Below are 25,381 nucleotides of genomic sequence, written 5' to 3'. Positions count from 1 at the left end.
ACCTTGGTGTACCATCTATTTTACAGGACTTTATGAAATTTTTAAAAACTTTTTATTTTGAAATAATATAGATTCATACAGTTACAAAGATAGTATAGTGAGGTCTGTATTCTTTACCCAATTTCTGGAAATGATTACATTTTTTTTTTTATAATTATAGTGTAAGTATATCAAAACCAGGAAACTGACAATGGTGTAATGCCTGGGTATAGATCTATGTCATTTTATCACATGTGTGGATTCCTATAACTATCATGGCAATCAAGATACAGAACTATCCCATCACCATAATGATCTCCCTTATGCTACCCTTTAGTTACACCCATCTCCCTTGCCCCACCATCCCTAACTCTTGGCACCATTCTTCTGTTTTATGACCTCTTTTGATCCTTACGCATAATTAATATTAGCATTACACATATGCTTTTGTGTTCTGCCATCTTATCGCTTTGTTAATATACTTTTCCCCCATGAACAGAGAGAGACCTGCTATAATTTCTGAGAAGTTTTATAGTAACAAACTACAGTTTATCTAATTGTCTCAGTTCCTTTTCTATAATATATACCAACTTTTATACAAAAAGGATTCCTCCCCTTTTGAGAATATATTTTAAAAACTGGATGATCAGATCAAAGGGTAATGCCAGCTTTTACAGCTATTGTTGCTTACTACTAGACAATACTCCAGAAAAATTATATTTACATCAACGGTAACACATACGTGTACTCATTTTTCTGCCCACTAATTACATTAGCTAGGCAAAAATCAAACTAATTACATTAGCTAGGCAAAAATCAAAAGGAATAAGAAAAAAAAGGAAAATGACATATTAAAAACATATTAAAAAACACAATATTTGTATCTTGATATCTGATATGGAGACAATGCAGATTATTAGTTCAGAGTAGAGGGCTCTGAAGCCAGACTGTCAAAGTCTGAGTTCCAATTCTGTTACTAACTGTGTCCACAGGCAGGTTACTCTCTCTAAGCCTCAATTTCCTCACTTACAAAATGGAAAAGCAGGACCAGCTGCCTAATGATACTCTCATTTTCCATTCAGATGACAAAGAATGTTAGATGAGAAACTTTACTAATTTAAAAATCTGTGTTTGCTTATTGCTTCTAGTAGTATTCTTGCAGAGTCTTTAGGGTTTTCTATATAGAGAATCATGTCATCCACAAATAGTGACAGTTTGACTTTGTTTCCTATCTGGATGCCTTTTATATCTTTCTCTTGCCTGACTGCACTCGCTAGGACCTCCAATGTTATATTGAATAACAGTGGCGATAGTGGACAGTCTTGCCTACCTCCTGATCTTAGAGGGAAGGTTTTTAGTTTTTCATCATTAAGTATAATGTTGGCTGAGGGTTTGTCACATATGGCCTTTATTATGTGAATGTACTTACCCTCTATACCGATTTTGTTAAGTGTTTTGATCATAAATGGATGCTGTATCTTGTCGAAGGCTTTTTCTGCATCTATTGATATAATCTAATTAAAATCTCACAATTATTCCAAACGAGGCTAGAAAATAAGTAAAGTGCCATCTATTGTTCAACCATGTGAATGTCCATATATTTGCTTGCACAATTGCCTAATGTATTTTTTGAAAATGTTTCCCACCATGAAATTCTGATATTTTATTTCACATACCAGAGATATATATGGAAAGGAAAGAATTACACAAAGATATTATTTCACTAGAATGGTAATCCACCTTTCACCAGTTATTTGCTTCCCAAATCTCTGCAGTTTACTTCCTGCACGCACCTCCCTTTAGCTACTGGAAATACTGAGAAGACTGGAAAAAGTTTTGAATGTTCATAGGAAACTTCTGTGATTAAAATGGAGAGAAAGATAACCAGGCCTGGACTACAAATCTCTCTTCCTTTCCTGTTCCTAACAATGATTGCTTCACATTAGGTAAGTTATCCAACTAATATATTTGTTCCTACTTTAGTTATGTGGTTCTTTTTAAAAACAAGAGGATATATTGAGGGTGATCTGAGTATTATAATTATCTAAGGAAGGAAGAAAAGTACCATTACACTTGCAGATTGATTGACCAGTGATTCTCCTTTCTCCTAGGCCCTGAAGGCTGTACTTACGTAAATAAAATTGAATGTGTATGTTTCTGAAGGAGAAGGATGTAGTTGGACAGGTAGAAGAAGAAAGGTTGCCTACACAATATTATGCTTTTATGTTTCAAAGACTTTGAAATGATCTCAGGTGATCAAATTGTTTTCAAAAGTTAATAACAAAAGAGTGGTAAGCATACTCATTCATTCAGTTCTTCCATGCATTTTCAGGTTTATATATAAATGCAGATGTATAAATGATATAGTCATATTTTAAGGGAATTTTGAAAAATCTAGCTCTTGCGTATGTTATCTGAATATGCGACATGAATGAGACTAGATTTTAATAAATACTGTGTTTATTTAAATGAGGTCTGTATAGGATCACACTTTAAAATGTGTAACCATGAAAAACACAGCTAAACATATTTCAGGGTTGAATTTTAGTGTCTTATTTCTAAGTCAAAATTTCCTCACACATTCAGTTTTCTCTTAACAGCTATATATTTTCACCTCTTTGCATTAAGAGCAAATATGATAACTAGCAGATCTCAACATATTTTTCACCAGAGTTAGTAGTTTCCAAAAGGCAGAAATTTAAGACAGCTGGAATTCTAAAGATGACCAATTGTCTGGTTGACTCAGTGATGGCTCCTTCTGATGGCCTGTCAGTGAAACTGTAAGACCTAAAATCTATTCTGCCATCATCTTTCTCCTCATGTAAGTGGTTAGGGAGACAAGTAAATCAGAATAATCTAAGGACCTTTATTGAACTGTATATACCTTTTTGCCAAGAAGAAGGGCATACTGTTTTGCTTTTGTTTTTAAAAAGCCCTGCAGAGGTGAATCTGATAAGTCTGGCTTATATCCCTATGCAGTTCTCTCCTGAGAAACACTGAAGCATACAGGTTTAACAACAGGAGGCCAAGGAGTCAGAACCATGATGTGCTTAACTCTTCCCATATTAATAGAGTTAAACCATGATGTGGTTAACTCTTCCTATATTAAAAGCTTGATGAATTTCACTGCAGGCAAGTTCTTACACAATTACTCCATCCCTATGCAGTACTCTCCCCCTCTATGCACTTCTCTAATACTGACTCTAGGAAAAACTATACCTAGCTTCGTTACAATTATGAATTAAAAATTAAAACCTAATCAAGTCAAGATGGAGTTACTACAGAGTAGTGTTAATGATATGTCTGCATCCAGGAAAAGGGAAAGCTATAGTTGAATAGAAAATATACAAAAGAGCCATTAATCTCCTAAGCTCTTGAAAATACCCACGAGTTTCCTTAAAAATTTTAAAATAAAAAACGACTCTTAATTAAATCTATTTTGAAAAATGTAAAAAGAAAAAGTTCTTTATTTTTGTTCGTTATCACTACTGTAATAGAACTTTTTCTTTTTTTTCAGGATGGTCCAAATGCCCTTTTTTATTTTTAAGAGAGTAGAACTTTCTTTCAGTAGAACTTACACAAATTAATGTCTTAGCCACTTTGTATATTAAATATTTTCTGTGACTTGGCCTAAATATGATATGGGCTTTTTTCTCCATGAGAAACTATGTTCTGAGTTCAGAATATTCAATATACAAACAAGTTGGGAACCCTTCTCCCAATGCAGGCACCCGCATGAACGGCACTAACCATTTCTTCTGGTGCAGCAGATGTAGATGTAGATCCAGCACCAAGAGGAGCAGAAATAGGAAAGTGGACAGAGGAAGCGGTCGCAGCCCCGGCAGAAGTGATGGAAGCAGAAGGAAAACCAGCAGTGCTGGTCACTCCCGTGGCTGCTCCTGGTAGGGATGGTTCTGCTGCGGGCATCGGAACAGCCGAAGGATCCAAATGAGCAGAATGTTCTTTTCCTTGAACACCAGGGCCATACTCTTCCTTTTTATTATTTGCGAAGTCTATCCCTATAAATCACAAATTAATTTCATTAAAATTCTCCCAAGATTTCTTTTATCCCAACAATAAAAAATACATAATAGCTATAATTTGGTCTTAACAGAACCATTACAATAATATGGTCTCGCTGAGCCTAAGGATTTATGTCCTTTTTCATTATTTCATACAACTATCCTGGTAAATGACCCAGTATTTAGATCTTTAGAATAATTTTATATCACCATACCTTCTCATTCCATCCATTGCCCCTATCCTAACAAAAACAATGTATTTTCATTTTTGATTTTTCAGCAAACAATAATAAATCAATAAGCAAATTTAGACATTGTAAAAGAAATGAGCTCTCTCAGATTAATTATATATGTCATGAATTAAGAGCACATTTGCACACTTACCTGATTTTAGTGACACCCAGGTAGTAACCTCTCAAAACAGAACCTAATCTTAGATCAAAGGAGTGAATAACATCAGCTTCCAGAAGCTAGGAGAAAGGGTCCTATTTTGGATATTTCCCTTCCAGTATTAGAATTTGGTTAAAATTTTCCTTAAGACTATAGCTATGTGGTACCAAACACTGGGGTGAGGGTTTAGATATTTTAGAATATCTAAATAGAGTATGTAATCCTATGTTTAAATGTTGTTCTCTTTCCATCTAGAAATTTGGACTTCTGTGTATGTCCTTTTCTTAGACTATCTTTACATAAACTAGAATAATAGTTACTTCATTAACAAAGCTTAATGAGGATTATAATGTCCTCTGAAATCATTCGATGAAAGGGACTAATTCCATATAAAATACAGCTTTTGCTTTGAAATCAACACACACACACACATTGAGTTTTAACATGTTTTTGAAAGAAAGTGATTCTGTCTCTTTTTAGGTGGGTGGCAGACTTCGTATCAGATATGGGATCAGTACACAGCTTAGTTCTGACTATAGGACTCCTTGGAAGAGAGGCAGATGAACAACTCTCACTAATGTGGGCTGATGCATTCAGTTCCTGTTTGTCAGATAACTGTAAGTTTTAATCATTCTCACTTTGACCGGGATACATTTTTTCAGTTGTGAAGTATTTTTCTAATTGGCAGGTATCATTTTAAAAGCCATTTTTATTGTTACATTTTGCCTCCTTCATCGAAATTTCTAATTTACAATCTATAAGATTTAAAATATTTCACAACATGAGATGCACTGTAGGTAACAAACAGCAGAGAATCAAGACAAGTAAAAAATCCAATATTTGTTTTGTTCTAATAAGACAGGTACATTAAGAATATCACATTATTAAAAACTGCATTATAAAAAGCAACTGTTTTAAAAGGGGGCCAGATGTAATATCTTTCTTGTGAGAATTAAAAAAATTTTAAATAACTGTTACTAAAATGCCACAAAATCAAAACATCAAAAAGGAAATCCCCATTGGATTACATTGCACTTTTTCCTCTGGTAGCTCCACTAACACTATTGCTTTGTGTGTGTCTTACCATTCCTGTCAGCTGTATCCCTCATTGTTATAAACAAAGCACAAAACCACTCAAACACAGCTGGGTTCTCAGAACTTGCCATTAGCTGCAGATGACAGTGTATGTAAAAGCAACAGGAGCAAAACAAATCACGTTGGATAGTTATCAGAATACATTTTCTTCAAAACCTGTTATGAATATTTGCCTGTAGGAGACATAGCTGTATTTGAATTTAAAATTTGAGACGGTTAATTTAGTAAGGTGGTAAAACACTCTATCCGAAGTCAATTCATAACCTTTTAAAGTAGGTAATAAGAAACAGGTTTCTTGTAATTAAATGTAAGAAGTACTAATGATAATTATTTGTCATCTTATTTGTGGAACCCAATATTCCTTTTAAGTAGATAATTAAATTCTTCAATTTAAAAATTATAACCTGCTCATGATTAGAACTGAAAGCAGACTATTCTATCATTGGAGGTGTTAAGTTTGTTCTTAGCATTGATACTCAATTAAAAGACCATTTATTGGAGAAATCAAACATACATTGGGGAATCAATAAAATAAACTATTTAGCCTTGAGATTCTATAATTCTAAGTCTCTAACCTACATATGGGCCACATACCTCAACTGTTTCAGAGAGAAAACAATTTGCCTTAGCTCACTACCATCCACAACATGCATGATTTAAATAATAAATGTTGTTGATGCTTTAACATGAGGGCGCACCAAGCAGAGAAGTTAATCACTGGAATGAAATCATGTTAATGATATTACAAAATGAAACTATCTCATTGATAAATTAACCGTCAGTTTCAAACAAGATTTAATATAAGGGAATACCGTAAAAATGTTCATGTATTTGCATTAAACACAGGAGACTGACTTGAAATAAGACTACAGTAATTATATCATACTATCATCTTACAAGTTAAAGTACTTTTTGTCTTTTAAAGTGTTTTCAAGTATATTTCACTGCATTCTCACAAGAACCTCCTATTAAGTAAAGAAGGTTTATGTTATCTTCTTTGTTCAGAGAAGAAAACTAAAATCCAATAAGGAAATTGGCTTCTTTATAAATTGGTGGCAAAGGATTCTAGTCATGTGCTCTTCTAAGTCATGCTGATGAAACTCCGACACAAACCACTCAGATCCCAGTCAATACATGGACTTCTCTTGAAATCAGATTTTTTTTTTTTTAACTTCTTTGGAAGTCCTATATTTCTAACTATTGAAAATTAGTTTTAGTTGAGGCTTCTCTTAAACTGGAAAACAAGCAATTTTTTTTAAAATGGTAAACTATGCCTAGATATGAAATATTTAATCAACAAAATAGCCCAAGGAATTTAGCTACCTAGAAAAACACAAAAATAGAAATTTTACACTTAAAGGCATTATTATAATCAAAGAGTCTTACAGATGTTACGCATTCAAAGAATTACTGTAACACTGAGCCTAAATACGTACGAGGTGACAGTTTACTTTCTCAGGTCTAAAGTACCATAAGCAACCACAAGTGAATTTTCATGACAAATTTAAAACTGGATACAACACTAAAAATACAGTGCCTGGATGAGATATCTATTGCAGAAACTTAGTACTAGAGCCCATACCAACCAATCACTGAGATCACAAATCCTTTTTGAAAATAGAAAATCTTAAGTAAAATACCAACCTGTATCGCTTCTGTTTTGAAATATAGTCATGGCTTCAAGATTTAATGCACATACACCCCGCATGAAAGCTTTCTTCATGGAATCTTCAAAGTGCTCTTTTTCATGCTGCATTCTTTGGATCTCAGCTTTTGCATTTTCCAAAGCTCCAGATAGCTAAAATAAGGAGAATTAAAAATATATATATATTTGAAATACAAGAAAGAATATTATTGTTAAAAATAAACAAACTGTGAAGTTACCTTTATGTGAAATACTAAAAATACTTTATCACACACCTCTTCTGCTATGTTTCAATTTACTTTACAAGGTGCATCTTACCTCTATTGTCTCCATCGACAAACCATTGTTAACCATAAAGTCAAAGATCACATAAGAGGAATTTTAGACAAGTCCCACTTAAGGCTGCTGATGTGTTTTAATTATACAAAAAGATATGTCATTTCTTACCATAAAACTTTTATGTAGAATATTAAACAAAATACGTTAAGAGCCACAGACAGCCCTCACCCCTTCAGGAAAAAATAAAAATAAAAACACGCCTGCAATATTAACAGAATTTTTAAAAACTCAATGTTACTACACACGTAAAATGCAAAGTGACATTAGGTAAAGCATCCTTTCCCACATACCACATCTAAAAGGACTCCATTTTTGCATGTCATTTTGAATTGGAGAAAATTATCTTATGAAACAGATTTTTAACATTAAGAACTTAGTACGATAATGATGAAATATTTTTTTTCCCTTTTAGTATTCAATTTCAAGAGGCCTACTGTATTCTTCAGGATGCTTTTTATTTCACGTTGAGTTGCAAATGTTTTCCCATGGAAACAACATTAATTTTATTATTACAAGTCAATGGGAAAATAATTCCAATTTATATACAAATGCTTTGTATCAACCTTATGAGAATAAAGTTTATTTAAATTAACATGAAGATAAACATTTTTGGTTGGTCTTTATCTCGGCTAAATAAAAGTCAAAAGAAGAAGCATAAGAAAGTATGCTTTCTTAGAGACACAAGGATCTGTGAGTGATTTACATTTTCAAGAGATGTGTACGTACAAGAGATCCAACACAAGCTTGGAGGCCAGAGTTACAACTATTTGAAAGAATAAATTAGTCTCTAAGTTTGACTTTAGTGTTGTTCTTTCAAACAGGCTCATGTGAAGCTACACTGCATTAAATGGAATTGGAGAAATGGGTTATTCTGCCTAATAGTGAGTGATGCTACCCATCTTTTTAATTTTATTAAAGGAAAGTGAAAATTAAAAAAAAAAAAATTTTACCGCAGCAACTTTGGCTTCATAATCATTGGAAATCTGGACACAAACTTCTTCGGCTCTTGCTTGACAAGCTCGTTCCACCACATCTTTCCACTGCTTTTGTACTATGGAACGCCAGCCTCTCCAGACTTTCTTCAGTAAAGTTCTCTGGAAGTACTGGTCAGCTAGTTTACTTTCATAAGCCTAAAAGAAAGTAATATACAACCTCAAAACACAGTGAACTGGCAAATACACTGACAATAATAAGAAATATAAGGAACACTGTGGTGAACAGTGTACATACATTATCATTTAATTCTGTGTAATCGTATTATTCTTATCTGCAAATAGGAGAACAGGCTTAGAGAGGTTAAGTAACCTGTCCAGGTCACACAAGCAGAAAAGGAAAAGCCAGCCTTGCCTCATTCCAGAGCCTAAGCTCTCTTATCCATTATATCATTGCTTCACATAACTAATCAGGTTAGGGGGAAAAAAAACCAAAAAACAAATGAAAGAAAATGAGTAACTTGCCACTTGCTATCTTAATATTGAATTTGCATGACCCTTCCGCTGAAAGCAGAACTAGGAGAACAAGAGAGAGTGGCTGGAGGGCAGAAAGGGGTGAGTGGTGGCTGTGGCTTCAGATGGCACTGCTTTTTCTTCGGCTTGGTGGCCACCATCACAAGTAAGATTAGCTTAATTTACATACTTTGCCATCATATATAGAGCCCAAATGATCCAAATAGGAACAATTCTTTTATCAGTGAATTTAAATTCTTTTGAAGATGTAGTTCCAATTTTCAATTTTTTTTCAATGGGAAAAGCTGTTGAAAAAGTGATAGCAGCCTCAACTATTTCAGCTAAGATTTAAACATTATAGAGTCTCATGTCACTTAATAGAGTACTGCCTCTTTATGAAGGCATTTTAGAAGTAGAAACAATAGAGAAATCATGTGATATGTTAAAGATTATAAATTCTTTCTCCACATAATTACATCTGAGGTCAAATTTGTTAAAGGGGTTCCATTACCAGGACATTTATAACTTGGGTACAATCCTTATTAACCTACTGTGAAGCAGGAAATGATAAATTAATAGGTCTATAAAATACAAGAGGTATTTTTTTCCCTCTAAACTATACCACAATCAAATTCCTTTGACAAAAGAGCACCATTAAATTATAAATTCATTTTGATTTATTAGAAAACAAATCTTTGACTTTAATAAGAGTTTCTAATATGTGATCCTAAATATTTTTGAGTTCAAAAATCTAATATCTGTCAGTTGTCTTTTTGTTTTTACACTTACGTCCTGTCTGGATTTGACATGGCCAATTCGCCAGTGGAAGAAGGTTCTCATCAACTCTATCCTTTCCTTTTGCTTGCCTATGGCATGAGACAAGCTAGAAATCACCTGTAAACAGAAATGAACACAATTATTGTGATGTTACAATAACATCAACCGGTAAAGTGATTTTCTCATATATCAAAAAATGATAGAGAGAATACTTATGGGTCACTACTATATTCATTCAGTTAACCTCATTATTATCTTTCAAAAGACCAAAAAAAACCTTCTCCTCATGAATATATTACCAGTGAATGAAGGGGAACAAAAGAGGAAAGAAATCTCATTATGTGTATTTTGGTAATCACCAAAAAAAGTTTATGAAAATTAATATGGTCATCGACATTTAATTCAAGAAAAACGACCACATTCGAAAGCTTTGCTACATACACAAAAAGGCTTATTGAATAGAGTTGAGGGCAGGATCCAGGTTTTAAATAACTTTCTAGTCCCTAAACAGCATTAGTATCTTGGGTTAGAAACTTCTCGGCAACTGTTCAATGATTTTCTGGATTCAACAAACTCATAAAAGCAAATAATGGTATACTCTGATATATATCTTCAGTGATATTATTTTTATTCTTTAAAATAAACTCTATAAAGGCTTTTAAATCCTCAGACAATATTCTCTCATAAAGAACTGAGTAACTGGAATAGATATCTAAAAATGGCCACATTAAAAAGAGATTTAGTAAATTGCACACATTTACCAAGAGATATTCTGGTTCTTTTAAAAATAATTTTCAAAAGTGGAGGACACACATTCTAAGATACATGTTAAGAAACATTCTATTTCTTAAGCTGTGTGGTGGCACGTGGCTGTTCACTTTGTTTTTTACAAAGTGTACATATATGTACATTTTTTGTGATACTTTGAAATTAAAAACTTAAATATTTAAAAACTTTAAGACCGAGTTTTGAGGGTAACAGAGAGCATGACTGACAATATCTATTGTTTCAAAAAAGCAAACTATGAAAAATGTTCAATTTTATATTATACCTTGCAATACCAAAAGAAATGTATATTTTAAAAGAAAACCATACTCTTTATCTAGTTCATTAAAACGGTGAGTGCTGCATTTGCAGACAAGTAGCTGAGGTATCTGACAGGAGTCCTCCTTCTCTGAAAGCCACCAGCCTGGGGGAAACCATACATTTGTTGCCCATTTGCTTTGTTCAAGGTGCTATCTGGAGGCACAAAATCAGCACAGACCTGAACCTTACTCTCAAGTTCTTAAAAGGCTAACAGAAAGTGAAAGAAAAGGTGCTGTAGGTATTTATCAATAAAAGAAAAGACTTCATCGGTGAATATAGACATATCACAGATAGAAGGTGAGATACTTTTAAAATGACCCCTACAAGAATGGTTTAAAATGTGGGTAATGCTGGTTCCCTAATGTTCTCTTAAGGAAAGTTAGGAAAAGAAGATTGAGAAGAAAAAACTAGTTCCCACATTCAGCATGCACTCTTAAAACTTCAAGTGCACCAAAGATGATTGCAAAGATAAAATGACATGACCCTGGCATGTTCAACAGGAAGACGACTAAATTGTATAACTATGCACCTACTTTACTACCAGTTTTGAGGTGATCTTCCCTTTGTATCTTGCATGACCTAAATAATTAGTTTCTGGCATCTATTACCTAGCAAGACATTTACTGAATCTCAGTGAAAAAGAAAATACAAAAAGAAGACCTCGTCTTTTCTCCCAATGGAAATTTCATAGGCTCTTTGCAGCTCCTTCAAGCTGTTGATCTGATCGCATAGCTGTTTTAGATGTGCTGCATGCTTTTCTTTCTCTTTTTTCATTTCCATATGGTGCCAGTCAATAAAATTAAGTCTCCATTTAGTTAATTCAGATATGATGTTTGTCTGAAAAATAAATATACTGATGTTTTTCCTTTAATACTGTTTCTTAAAATCACACTGAAATGAAGAAACATTTTTTAAAAATCAGAATAAGCAATCAATATATAAGAGCTATTTTAAAAAATCATGAATGAAAACATTTGCAGGTTCAATAGTCACAGCTCTTCTTAATTCACATTCGCCATACTAAGGATATAAATTATTTCCTATTTTAAGCATTTATCACAATGGCCACTTTACAACAAGTTGCTAAGTCTGATCCCTTTTCGCCCTACTGACTGGCGTAAGTAAAAAAATAAAATGAAATTAATAATAATCATATTATCAAAAATTAGATAACAATATGGTTAACTGAATATAGAACAATTTAAATGGTTGTTGGTACATTACCCCAATGGACTTTACATCATGATTAGAAGTATGAAACCTTTTCCATGGGGGAATAATGGTAGAAAATATACTGAAAGATTATTTCTAGAATTTAAGGCTCAAATAACAGAGAAATATATAGATACTATAAAACTCTTATGACCATAATTTCTCAATACGTGCGAACACTTAGCTCTGTTTTCTAAAATATTTCAGAAAAATGGTCATTTTCTCAATTATAAATAGCAACAAAACCCTGTCATTTCTGTAATACTTTGTTTTACTTAATGACCACTAACATCACCAAAATAAAATTCAGTTTTTATAGGTTTATTAGTTACGTGTTGTGGGCACTATAAGAGCAGCTATAAAATGAGTGTACGTTGCCAAAACTGGATTTTGTGCTTCATGTAAAAGGAGACATTTTCGTTAGAGCTAAGATATGGTAAAGGTTCAGTGGGTGTCTTGGTCACACACAGGCTGAGTCTTTCAAAACATGTGAGAAATTCAGTGGAACGTGCAGAGCTGTCCCAGCAACTATTTAAAACCTTTCTATTCAAAGTACAGTTTCTGAACTTATAGCATCACCTGGGAGCTGGTTAGAAATGCGTAATCTTGGGCTCTCACCAAGACTGAATAAGAAACTGCAGTTCAACTGGAGCCACAGGTGATTCGTATGGATGTTAAAGACTGAGAAGCACAGATTTAAGATATTGGATCTCATAAAACCAAAGATTTTTTTTCTTTAACAAAAAGCTTTAATTCAAAGAAAAGAAGAATAAACAGTAGAATTAAGAACAAAACTGTTATACTAATTGAACTGTAATACCTTAAGACCTGAACTCCAAAGATCGAGTACATTTTCCACCTTTTGAAGGTTTTCATTAGAAATAAGAAAATCACCCGCAAACATTTCATGGACACCTGCATGACTAGAATTAGACCTTGGTGAGGAAGAAACGTCTAAAAGATTTGAACTGAAAAAATCCATGACCGGGTGAGAAGGCTTCCTTGGTGATGACAATGGTGACAACCCTAGAATAAAAAAAAAGTTGTAGTGGTCAAGGCAAACTGATAACCCAAACTGGGGAGGAGCTACTTTGCAAGGCTAGAAGAGGTTGGTTACTACGGAAGCCGAGAATAATGTAGAGAATGACCTTTCAGTGTACTTAATCTGACTATTTCTAATTTCAGTATTGTCACTGATTTAGGACTGACCAGCATGAGGTGCCCCTTATATCTTCCTTCACTACCCAAACAAGGATGCTTCATTTAGGTCTAGCCTGAGCTGAAACTGTTATCATCTATATTATCTTAACATTTACTAAGTGCTTTGTATGTTCCTGTAAAAAAACATAAAGATTAGCTCTCATAATATCTGCTACCCTAAGAAATAGGTATTATTATCTCCACTTTACTGATAAGGAAACTGAAGTTCAGAAAGGGTTAAATAATTGACAAAGGTCAGTGTGGCTGTATATAGAACATTATTACTTTATATAAAACACTAGGATGGGTTTTAGCACTACTAAATTTCAACACTATAAGTAGAAAAAGACTAGTAATTTAGTTTATCAGATACTCAACTATAATGCACCTGTTTGCCTTCAACATACAGGTGAGAAATATACATATGTCTATAGATAGGTATGTGTATGTATATATATATGTGTATATATACATAAATATGAATAAATATATACATATATATATACATACATAAATATAGGTCAGGGGGAATGAAGGTGAGAGCTACAGCTAGAAAGAGAACTGGTATCCATCTTTAAAAAGCACAAAATAGAAAAGTTTCTATTTTATTACACATAAATGTTGGAATTAGAGACTATTCATCATTATTTCTCATATATCTTACTTTTGTTATGAGGGTCCTATAACTAAGACTGAAGAGCTTTTCTCTCTTCCTTACTAAATGAATCAAAGATAAATCTACTGTAGAACTTGTTACTTAAAAGTAAATTTTTCAAGAATTTTTTTGCAAAAGGAAAAATCATTAAATAATACAACGGGTGGTATAAAGATAGGACAAAAATCAGTAAGTTAGTACATAAATGCCTGAAAGTTGGGAAATAATACATTAGTTTATGAAAAAATTTAAACTGGCCAGACTCTCTGATATCCCATTAAATCTTTAAAAATATTTGTTCTCTAAACTAGCGGATTTAAGAAAAGATACCATACACTATAATATATAAACCTGTTTGTCTTAATTATAGTATTTTGGAATGTTATGAAATTACTTTAAATAACATTACTTAACATATTAGAAACAATAGCATTTTAAAATCCTGCCAATAAGTAACATGTTTAAATTATTCCTCTAATTACACAGATAATATTCATGAAATTATAAAATGTTGTATATTAATAAAAACAAGCTAAGGAAAAGCCATACCTTCTGTCTTTGAATGACTTGAAACACTTAAATCACATCCTTTTCCAACTTCTATCCTTGTTTCTCTCACTACAGGGCTATTTCCTGCTGAAAAGAAGTGTTCTTTAAAATTAAAACGAAGCACTCTTAAATAAAATGTCTAATCATACACACCTAACTAAGAAGGTTGAGGTATATAAGATTTTAGAACAAAGAAAATACAACATGCTGGGGATATAGAAACATTAAAACAAAGAACGAGAACAAAGAAAAACTCTGAAACAAAAAGTCTCATTGTTATCATTAATAAGCTCCATTTCACCCACTAAATATGGATCAAAGAGAATTTAGTCTACTATGGCATTTAATTCGCACTAAGAGAATCAGTGGATGAATGACATTAGAACTTAGGGCTATGCTATCTTACAACACTGGGTGTTTTCTGGGGCCTGCTGCTTTTCACTAAATAAAGTCAAACTAAAGTAACACTGATTCCCCCAAAACAGGAACTTCCTTACTTCCACCTCAGGAATGGTTAGTCAATATATGTCAAAAAGGAAACTGGGAAAAACCTCACAAGAATAACTTTGCCAACTTTGACACGCTCCACTTAGACCAAGCAATGGCAATACCAAGAGAAAAGACAATGGGATGATAAATTGACAAGTCTATTCTAACCAAGTCTGTGTGTGAATCAGGGTATCTAAATTCACTGCATGCTGTATGCTTAGATCTCAAATCTTTTTTGGCAAATGCAGACCATAAACAAACAAATACTATCTTACATGCTAGACAAGAGCAGGGGTCTTAAATTCCAAAGTTAGGACCTTGAAAATTTGCAGGGTTGGGGCGAAGAAAGGACTCCTGTGTTGTGTCACTGGGAACAACAGTACAGCAGCACTGTAGCCAAAGGTTAAGAAAATAAGCTTTTGGCAACCACCTTAAGGGTAGGGGTTTAGAGGGCTAACACACAGATTGCCTATCTTCACTTGTAAGAGAGTATGCAGCACTTTGTTTGGGTTTGCTCATAGGAACTCCATGTTGAGGTACCAGTGTACTCAAAACACGGTCAAAATCACTGATGTAGAATGAATAAATCCAAGGGTCATTATTTCTTGAAGATCAATAAAATTTGGGTATAAAATGTTGTGTTAGAATGTTTCAGTGGTAGAATAAATTGATGTATTTTAAGACTGTGATCTATTTTGTTGATCCAATATAGTAGGCCAAAGTTGGAGGGGCAATGAAAACTCCAAGTCTACAGAGGGAGAGGGACAAGAGTCCCTAGAGTTGTGACTTACTAGAAACCCAGGAGCCTGTAGACTCTAAGTAGGCTGTGTCATGTGCCTTCAAGGAAGGAGCTTCAGAGTTACACCTATTGAAAACTTCCCATTATCAGGTCTGTTTTAGGAGGGCTTTCTGTGTCCTTTGAAAGAACACTAATTTCGAGTGAGCTGTTTGGAATCTTTTATTTTACCAATAAGGAACAGATAAGTAAAAGGAGCTTTATCCTCCTTTTTTCCACCTTTCACTCATCTATCAACACATACCCTGGTTTGTATTAGCTCTCAATTCTGTCACTGATATAGTCCAAAAATGAGTTTACCTTTGTAGTGATAATCCAAACAATCTTCCATGTCCATATAAATACTGCTGATAAATTCTTAGCACATGGTTCATAAACTTAAGGGGTTCTGAGGGCTACCTATGGGTCATGTTTAATTTGGGGGCTTGGGCATTTAGTTTCCGAGATAATCCTGGCATACAACTATTGGAACAAGTGCAGAGATGCAACAAACTCCACTAAGAGACATGCGACGGCTACAGTGTTGCTTTATTACTTTCCATAAAATAGTCAAACGAAGTTCAAATAAAAATCTAGCTGTCCAAGAATAACATATTAAAATGTAAAAAGTCTCCCCAGATAATAGTGATGCACACTATTGAGAAGAATCACTAGAGAAGCATTTTCGCTATCATATAAGTCAATAGCATTAATAAGCTCAAATAACATCTGAAATTAAGAAATAGCTTGAAAAATATACATAACCTTGATTATGAAGAATATCATCAATTATAATTGGAAATCTAACATCTGGCACCGCTTCTTCCTTAGAATGAGATGGCTGTGAAGTACCGAATTCAGTATTTGGAGTCACTATAGCATAACGAAGCAGTTCCTCATACTCTTCCTATGAGAAGCCGATAATAAATAATGTTTTATAACACGGTCACAATGGACACTCAGGCAAAGTAACAACAAAAGTTTTATATAGTTACTATATATAAAATTGTACAGCTATTTTATATTATTTTAAACATCATTTTTGGTATTTATATTTTGAAATGTTTTCAATAATGGAACATGTACAGATTTCAACTGTAGTCAAGAACCAGTATGGTCACAAGTTGAAGGTTACTAATAAACAGAATTTTAGTTGGGCTGACATTCTAAGCAGGTAACCAATAACATAAAATAATTTCTGACATGTCTAGAAGATTCTTCCCCCTCCTTCTTTTAAATTCTACTCTAGAAATTTATTCTTTTGTTAAGATTTATTTATTTATTTATGTAAAGCTTCGTCTCCTGATGAAATGACTACTGAGATCTTCTGCAGTGTTTATATGTTAGCATGAAAGGGTTTTCTCCCACAGCCAACAAGCAATTCTTGGACACTAGCTGGGTGTCCCACAATTCAACTCACTTTTGACACTATCCACCAGTTTGCAACAGATTACACATGTAAAGGGCTTAGTCCTACAAGACTTCCCCGCTACCCCGACCCAAATTGTCACCTGTGCTTCTGACAGACCAGCTATGGATTGCGGGTTACAAACATCCCTCTCCATAGGTTCAATTAATTTGCTAGAGTGGTTCACAGAACTCAGAGAAACATTTTACTTACTAGCTTACTGGTTTATTATAAAAGGATATAACTGAGGAACAACCAGATAGATGAGATGTACAGGGCAATATCACAAGTATAAATGAATTATATCACAAAAATTTATACTTGTGATATGGAGAAGTTTAGATAAGGCAGAGATGAAGGCTGCAGGAAAACACTATCACCTAAAAAGATAGCACTATGTGGGAGAGGTACCATCCAAAGGGAAGGCCAGAATGAAACATGTCACAATTTTGTAATACTTTTATCCTAGTAAATATTCACAGATATTTTTAAAATAGCTTCCCAATTTCGAAATCTATAATTTCAATAAAGGAACACATTAGTTTCACAAATTATTGTCCTAAAGCTTTTCTCATATTAGACAGTGCCAATAAGAATTTACTCTACATAAGATAATGTCTAGCTTTTTTCCTCCTAAGTGGTATAACTATAAAACTCAAGATATACCATGTTAGTATTCTCTCAAAATCTCCTCTAGAAATCTGAATCCATATTTTTGATAATAAAGCATTCAGAAATAAAGGAAATTTAAAATAATTTCATGTAAAAATCATACCTTCTATAGTCAATTTATCTGCCACTGTCCAGAGGTGCTGGGCAGCAGAATGTGTTAAATGCTGTGGCAACAGCAACTAAAACCTAGAGTAGAACACTAGGGAACCTAGAACTCCAGAACTTTGGACAGTTTGATATTGTATTAATTTGCATTAAAGTGAAAGCAGCATTCATAAAAGATAGCTAAAATGAGAAAATTTCAAGAAAAAAATATTTCTTGAGATTTTCAGCTTATTCCATTGTGCTGATTGAAGCCTTTGTGCAAAAAGTGCTTTTGAACAGCTCATGATTATTTTCTGAAAGGTTGAAACAATGTAAGGTATTTCTTAAGTTTGTAAAATAATACCCAAAGTTTGATATCATTTGATATACATCATACATTACATACACTTTATAATTATAAATGTAAGTGGAATGAACTGGTGAAATATGTATCCCTAGTTTTTCCTCATATTGTTGAAAATAAATTTAGTCATGACGAATTTACACGTCTTCCTACCTGAAGAGCTGAAGAGACAGAACTGCCTTGGTCAGAGTCATTCTGCATAACTGGAAGTGAGCATTTCTCCTCATCTGATGACATTCTGCACAAATACTATGAAACAATAGAAGCTAGCTTTAGTATTTCCCTCAATATTTGAACTAAAATATTTCATATGTCTGTGGAACAGCATTTTAATCTGTAAATAATAATTGTGTGATATGCTAAAATCATTCAACGTGTTGAGCACCCATAGACAAAATCACGGGGCAAGAAAAAATAGTTAAAGACTCAATTCTCCATATTAGTGAATTTATAAGGTAATAAAGGAGATGAGAACAATATATGAAAAGTTAAAGAAAAATGGAGGCTCCTCAGAAAAATCTGCAGTGGGGCTGTTGAAAACGGATTGTCTTCGCTGTTATTCAACAATGTGACAGCCTGGATGCTCTGCACTTTCTTTGAAGATACTGAACCAAGGAGAATGAACAAATTTTGTAAATACTCTGCTCAGGAAACTTACCTTTCAAGAGTATTATTTTAAAGAAAAGCAAGTCTATACAAAACAACAGATTCTTATACACGCATAGAAAAATTATCGAAAGTCTTAACCAAAAATTTTTAAAAAAGTACTTTTAGTAACAACTAAATAATTTATTTAAAATTCAAGTAGTAAGTATTCAAACTATCTGAACATGAGTTACATACATGGTGAGAAAGATGAAGAGTCTATTCTCAAGGACTTTACAATATGTAGAGAGGGCCAGACATGCATTTAATATAAATGACTGATGAAAAAGTGTTGTTGGACCCTAAAATAACAGAGGTACAAAGAAGGGAAGTGGGAGTTGCCATTTTTCATGGGGTGAGATTGCAAGGGTGTAAAGAAGTGGGAATAGAGCCAGAGAAAGTTTTAATAGAGAAGATGACCCTGTTGAGACCCGAAAGACAGATAAAAGGTATCAAGATATGCTAGGCAATGTCTATGCTAAGCAAAGAGACAAAAGCATGGTCATGCACACCAGGAATTTAAGTAGTTTTATAGCTGAAGCAAAAGGTGTAAAGCGAGGCTTGGCTAAGGCCGGAATAGCCGGATTATGGAAGATCATGATTGAGTCATGTTAAAAAGTTTGCTTTTTATTTTAGAGAAGTTATTAAAATGTTTTGAACAAGTGATAACCAGATCATGCTTGTCTTTTAGAAAGATCACTCTGGCAACTTTCAATATGGATTGGAGACTTGGGGTCCTGAAGAGATCAATTGAGAGCTGACTGCAGTAGTACAAGAGGTAAGTGTTCTCTCCAGCAGTAATCCAAGAGACATAAAAGAGGACCTGAATCCAGGAGGCAGCAAAGGGAAGTAAGTGGCTGGAGGGTAAGACTCTGAGACAGTTGTGTTATGGCAGTGGGAATGAGAGATCATGATCAATAATTGATTAAGGGGTTAAAGGGAGAAATTGTTGATGGTTTCCAGATATCTAGCTTGAGTAACTAGGTAGATGACGGTGACACTCAGCAAGGCAAGAAATATAGGAAGGTGAACAGGTTGGGAGGAAGACCAATCGGTTCAATATCAGATGTTTTAGGTGCCTGTGAGGCACTGAGGTGAAGCTGCAGGTATGCAGTCATATGGCTACACCTATTATGCTGTGTACTACTCCGAGGACTGTAGTTCACAATGATTACAACGTGAATGGTGCTGCCTGGGGTTAAGCAATGTGGGAGCCCTGCATTGGAGCTTTAGGTTGAAGATACAGTTTGAGGAATCATTTGCATAATGGGAAATGCTGAAAAAGGAAGATCACCTATTCTGAAGTTCATACACTCAAACTGTATGCAGTATTGGTAGTATAAATGCACATGTGTCTTTTTATGGGAAGAGGATTCTTAGCCTCCAATATGTGTTCAGAGGACTATAACCCGAATAAAGTTAAGGCCACTACCATAGTGAGAAGAAGGTTAAAACCAGAGCCACTAACATTTAAAGCCAGCAAAGAACACTGAAAAGGAAGTCAAATCTGTAGAACTATCAAAAAGAATAGCATCACAAAAACTTGGAGAATGGAGCAGTCAGTCACATGCCAAAGAAGAATAAGAACTGGATAGAGTCCCTTGAATTTGGCAGTCAGGAGGTTGCTATGATATTTGCCTGAACAATTGCAGTGGAAGGTCTCAATCACAGTGAGCTGAAAAATAAGTGAGAGATGAAGAAATTGATGTCCAAAAGGCAAATACAGGGAAAAATGCGATATTAGAATAGCAACATAGGTTGGGGCTCACAGGATAACTAAATCTCAGCATGACTGTCTTTAGTTAAGCCAATTAGGGAGGATAAAATAAGCCCATACATCTGCAGCAAGAGTGGCTGCTTCATGGGACTTCAAATCTACCAGTGTTAATGTGGTCCATTTCTACTTTTATCCACTTCTTCCTTTAGGATGTGTTTGCTGACCGGTTAGCTATAGAAGTGGGGCAGGAGTTGGGCTGATTATTCAAAAAACAAATGAGCTGAAAGGTATGGTTGGACATTAAAAAGTTTCTGAATATAGATACTGCAAACACGAGACTGCTATTGTACTTTTGAAAAATAAGCTATAAATCTTCCGCCTGCCCTGGTTTGATGCCAACAAGGTATGACAATTGATTTGGAAGTCTACAACAGTAGCATTTTTCTTACTGCTTCTAGGTTTGGAAACAAAGAAGGAAAGTGAAGCTTGCTTTAATGCATGGCAGATGTGCATCGGTTCACTGAATTTTTAGAATTCTCTAACTCATGATATCAGAAACCACCAGATGAAAAGTTCCGAGTGCTTCTCTATTGCCAGAAAAATCAAGGTATTGGTAATTGGCTGGCTGATAGGGAAAGAGAGGTCCGGGAACTCAAAAGTAACTCCTAGGAGGCAGGGAAAGAGTGAATTAACGTGCAGGCTGGCAGGAGGGTGACGTTCCAGCCCCCCTCACCGATCCTGCCGCAGTCAAGGATAAGGGGCGCGCCAGCCCCTCCTTCTGTCAGGTGCAAGTAAGCAATGGGCTACAAGTTCTCTTTGATCACCTTCCTACCCACCCTTGTTTTAATCGAATTCATATTTTAAAACAAAAAAAGCGTTAGACATGGTTATTTCCTTATATTTTAAGTGACCATAACCTATGGCGACAGTAACCGCTACACTTCAGGCACCCCTCACTCCTGCCCTCTTCCCGGACGCCTCGGAGTGGAAAACCTCTGGACCTCCCCTCTCCGCAGAACAGCTGAAAGGCCTGTGTCTCGGGAAAGATGTTCCCAGCCTGGTCCTGTACGAGCCCAGGAGCGGAAGTCCCGTCCAAGGCATTTTAACTCCCACGCCACTGCCTCTGCCAGGGGTGGGGGGTCGGCCCCGCTACCCACCGTCGCGGTTCTCCACGAACCCCGACTCCTCTGTCCGCGTCTTCTCGCCAGGTCGCAGCCAAAACAACAGCAAGCACAGCGGCTACCTTAGCAGCAACCTGACAGTTTCAAACTGCAGAGAGAGATAAAGGACGGCCCTGGGCATTGGCCCCGAGCTTCAGCAACCTGCCCTTTGATTGGTCCGAAGGCCGGGGCGGGGTTCTGGGCGGCGGCGGGGAGAAGCCGGAATTAGGTTCCTTAAGGAAAGCCCTGCCCCCTGCGCCGGCCGCCCGAGGCGGGCGGCGTGGTACAGAGCTCCTCCCCGAGGATGGGAGCGCGTGCTCAGTTCCTTCTATGGCTGCAGAGCCCGAGGCGACCCTGACACTAGATCTGGTTAGGGCCTCCTGGCCAGGGCTGCAGTCAGCCGGGGCGGTATGTTGTATTTCCTTATTGCCCTTAACCTTTGCGTGTGATCTTCGTGCATGAGATTCACTATATGTCCACAGGTGCCCTGCAACAGGATAACTTGCAGGTGCTTTTTAAAAGTACTCCCTCTGCTGATTCCTTCGATTTGGGGCAGGACTGGGGAATCTGTGTTTAACAAAGACCGTCAGTGATTCTGATATGGGGGGTCTGTGAACCACACTTTAAGAAACTGCCGGACTGGTTTTTGCTAATGATTTCAATATCAACTTTAGAATCAGATCATAGTTATATCCTGTCTGTACTATCTACTCACTGCCACCCATATAAAAAGATGTAGAGAGATTAAATAACAATATAGCCAAACTAGCTATCACATAACGTCAAAAAGACTAGTCTTTCTACTTGTTTTGGCAACAGGTATACCTAGAGGTACATTAGGGTCAAGATGGCAAAAGGAGTGCCCCAATATGTAAAGCAGGTAATGAGACCTAGATGAGTTTTCAGGCTCCTTGTGTTACTTGGAGGAACAAGCATCCCGTTTCTTTTTCTGTAGATAGAAGTGGTTCTCACCTACTTAACCTGTTGGCAAACCAGACGTTACAAACAATGAAATAAAGAGTGCCAGCAGTTCCTTTGATATAAGCTATGCTTGTGCGCCCCTCCTCCCATTTCCCATGCTTATTTTAAAAGACAAATTCCTATCGATAGTTACAAATTCATACCTGGTTCAAATATTTGTTTTTTTTATTGAGTTGCCATGTGGTGACTCCAGATTCACTATCCCTGTGCCCTCCTGCCACTTGGCTCCATATTTCTCTTCTCTGTCTTCTTTTGGGGGACAGATTTTCATAGAAAACTATTGGGTAATTCATCTTCATTCTTCTGTGAAGCTACAGAGGGAAAGACCAAACCTAGACTGGATGTTACGAATTGAGAACTGATTCTTTTCCCACGGTTCCTAGAGAGGAATGTGGAGTGAGGCAGGAGAGAGGGAAAGAGAAAAAAAGCCACTCTAAACTCAATAATTAAATTGCCAGCTTGAACCTTTAAAAAGGATTCATTTAACAAATATTTATCTAGCATTCATTGTATGCCAAACATTGTTGGTGCTAGGAGTGGGGTGGACAAAATACACACAGTCTGCCCTCATGGAATTTAGATCTTCATGGGAAAAAAACAGACATTAACAACAAAAACCCTAGAAAACGAATAAATAATTATAAATTATGTTAGAAGTGAGAAGAAATCATGAAATGTCTGTTTGGGGAAGCACATTTAAGCTGAGACCTGAAGGATGAATGGGTAAAGAACTTATTTTATCTAATAAGTACACTGTGTGATCTGGACACTATACTCATTAAGTCACTTAATTCTCAGGTTATTTCTGTGATGGGCCCTAAATAAACATTTGCTGAATTAAAAACGCTGAATACTTATGGTTTCCCCTCTCCTCTATAAAATGATTTGTGTTTGCTGTTGATGCAAACTTCTTTCCTCATTTTATGTAGGCCTGCAAATACCTCCAGAATGAAGTTCAGCCTGCAGCATGACTCAGCAATGCAGGATTTGAGTGTCATCCCTCCCCTCTTAGTTTCCATGGAATGGAAGGAAATTTGTCCCAACCACACCAGGTGGCAGTGTGACCTACAGTCTGCATGGCTGCCAAGGCAGGTATATGAGGAAAAACAATGCAGTGATTCTATAAAGAAAACATTTGAAAATAGTTTAGCACAAAGGAGATAAATGAAGGGATATTTTAATCAGAGATTACAAGACTTGTGGGATTTATGACTGCTGCTGACTGGGAAAAGTGAAAAAAGTTTTATTATTTGCATTGTCAACAGGTACACAGAGAGAAATAAATATGTATCCTGACAGACAAGAGTAAATCTTTGCATTTATATGAAAGAGAAGAAGTGGTCATATTGAAAGTTAATGTTATTATATTATTTTGTAAATATGAGAATAGCTGTAAAAGGCACAATTATTCTTCAGAATTCAAATGGTCAAACTATCCTACCTATAAATCATTAAGAGATTAATCTGATTCTTAGGAAACAGTATTTTTGGACCTATAACATGACTTGATTTTGGTGCAGTGAATTATTTGTGAAAAATGTTTTCCTGCTTTTAAATACCATTATTGTCTTAAAGTTGGGATTACAGCCAAAGTCCCTCTGAATTTTGGATATGGTGAAATAAGGGACAATTTCATTATTCTGGTATCAGTACCATATTCCTCCATGAAGGAGCACAGTCTATAGTACTTGGTAAATATCATCAATTCCACATTTCAGTTGGTTTTCTGAATATTTGTTAGAACCCTAAGATAGAAGAAACACTCACTAATAAAGAAAAATCTCCCTTTTAGGGCTTATTGTGGAAATTTGCCATTATGTACATTTCTGATTGCCCTGCACATCTTGAATACTCTCATACTGTCTGGAAAATGTCCCGAGTTCCACTCCCCTAGGATGAAGCAGAAAACTGGCTCTCTCAGGTTCCCTTACAGCAGCAGGTATATGGCCTGGATTTCACCAGTCAGTTGCACAGAAGTGAGCAATGGGACAAAGGAGGCATGTAGAATTTGTCATCTGACAAGTTTAACAGCAGTAGTGTTGGGTTCTTTAGGGGCATCAGTGCCAAGAGTTTCTGGCATCTACTCCTGAGCATCTCCTGTGTGAGCTAGGCGGCATCTGTGCAAGTCATGGCGGAAGTGCAGACTAGTGGTAGCAGGGATGTATGAGCTGTAGAGGCTCCTGCAGAGTAATCAAACATTGTTCCTGGCTGCTCAGCATCTGAGCCTCGTTCTCAAGCCCTCTCAGAGCTTCCGTGAGCTACCTACTGCCTTTAATTAATTTTTTTTCCACCTAAGCCAGCCAAGGTACATTTTGTTGTTTGCTACTTAAAACACTGGTAGAAACAAGGAATAAGGAGACATATTCTTTTTTTTTCTAGACATAAATTTTGGGATAACTTGTAAAAATTCTATGTTATAAATCTAGGGAAATTTTCATATGAAAACAAGAAAGGAAGAAAAAAATAATAATTGTAATCTGAAACTGATTAAAGATTCAGGAAATGAGATAAAGCAACCACAACTGAGAAAAAGTTATTTTAATATTTACATCTATAAGGAGCATACTTTCTATAAACAAGGGAGAAATAATTTTAATGTTCAAAACTAGGAATTTTAGTGTTTATACTAGGAAACATTTAAATTTAATATTTAAGAGGAATTTAGCAAAGTACCAGTCTCTTATTTTTTTAA

The 25,381-nt window shown here is 35.4% G+C and overlaps 1 protein-coding gene and 1 long non-coding RNA gene across 3 annotated transcripts in view; one reads left to right on the top strand and one right to left on the bottom strand.

The window, feature by feature from the left end:
• Positions 1-21,819, bottom strand: part of POC5 (POC5 centriolar protein) — a 26,001-nt gene extending 4,182 nt beyond the window's left edge. Inside the window, exons 1-10 of one of the 2 annotated variants that reach the window (XM_016137143.2) lie at positions 21,706-21,819; positions 18,340-18,435; positions 16,424-16,565; positions 14,395-14,481; positions 12,811-13,016; positions 11,439-11,615; positions 9,705-9,809; positions 8,421-8,600; positions 7,131-7,284; positions 3,730-3,998 (exon numbers count right to left, since the gene is read on the bottom strand). In XM_016137143.2, the coding sequence (XP_015992629.2) occupies positions 3,730-3,998; positions 7,131-7,284; positions 8,421-8,600; positions 9,705-9,809; positions 11,439-11,615; positions 12,811-13,016; positions 14,395-14,481; positions 16,424-16,565; positions 18,340-18,423 (1,404 nt within the window). In that variant the 5' untranslated portion in view covers positions 18,424-18,435; positions 21,706-21,819. The remainder of the gene's footprint in view (positions 1-3,729; positions 3,999-7,130; positions 7,285-8,420; positions 8,601-9,704; positions 9,810-11,438; positions 11,616-12,810; positions 13,017-14,394; positions 14,482-16,423; positions 16,566-18,339; positions 18,436-21,705) is intronic. The other variant, XM_016137144.2, reaches the window with a different exon arrangement.
• Positions 3,998-25,381, top strand: LOC107506453. The gene is made up of 3 exons (XR_001595928.2): positions 3,998-5,008; positions 19,523-21,155; positions 23,619-25,381. It is a non-coding gene; the product is annotated as an uncharacterized LOC107506453 (long non-coding RNA).

Source organism: Rousettus aegyptiacus, unplaced genomic scaffold (genome assembly GCF_014176215.1).
Source record: "Rousettus aegyptiacus isolate mRouAeg1 unplaced genomic scaffold, mRouAeg1.p scaffold_m13_p_8, whole genome shotgun sequence".
Lineage (NCBI taxonomy): Eukaryota > Metazoa > Chordata > Mammalia > Chiroptera > Pteropodidae > Rousettus > Rousettus aegyptiacus.
Note: the sequence above shows the minus strand (reverse complement) of the source record. Positions and strands in the feature narration are given on the sequence as shown.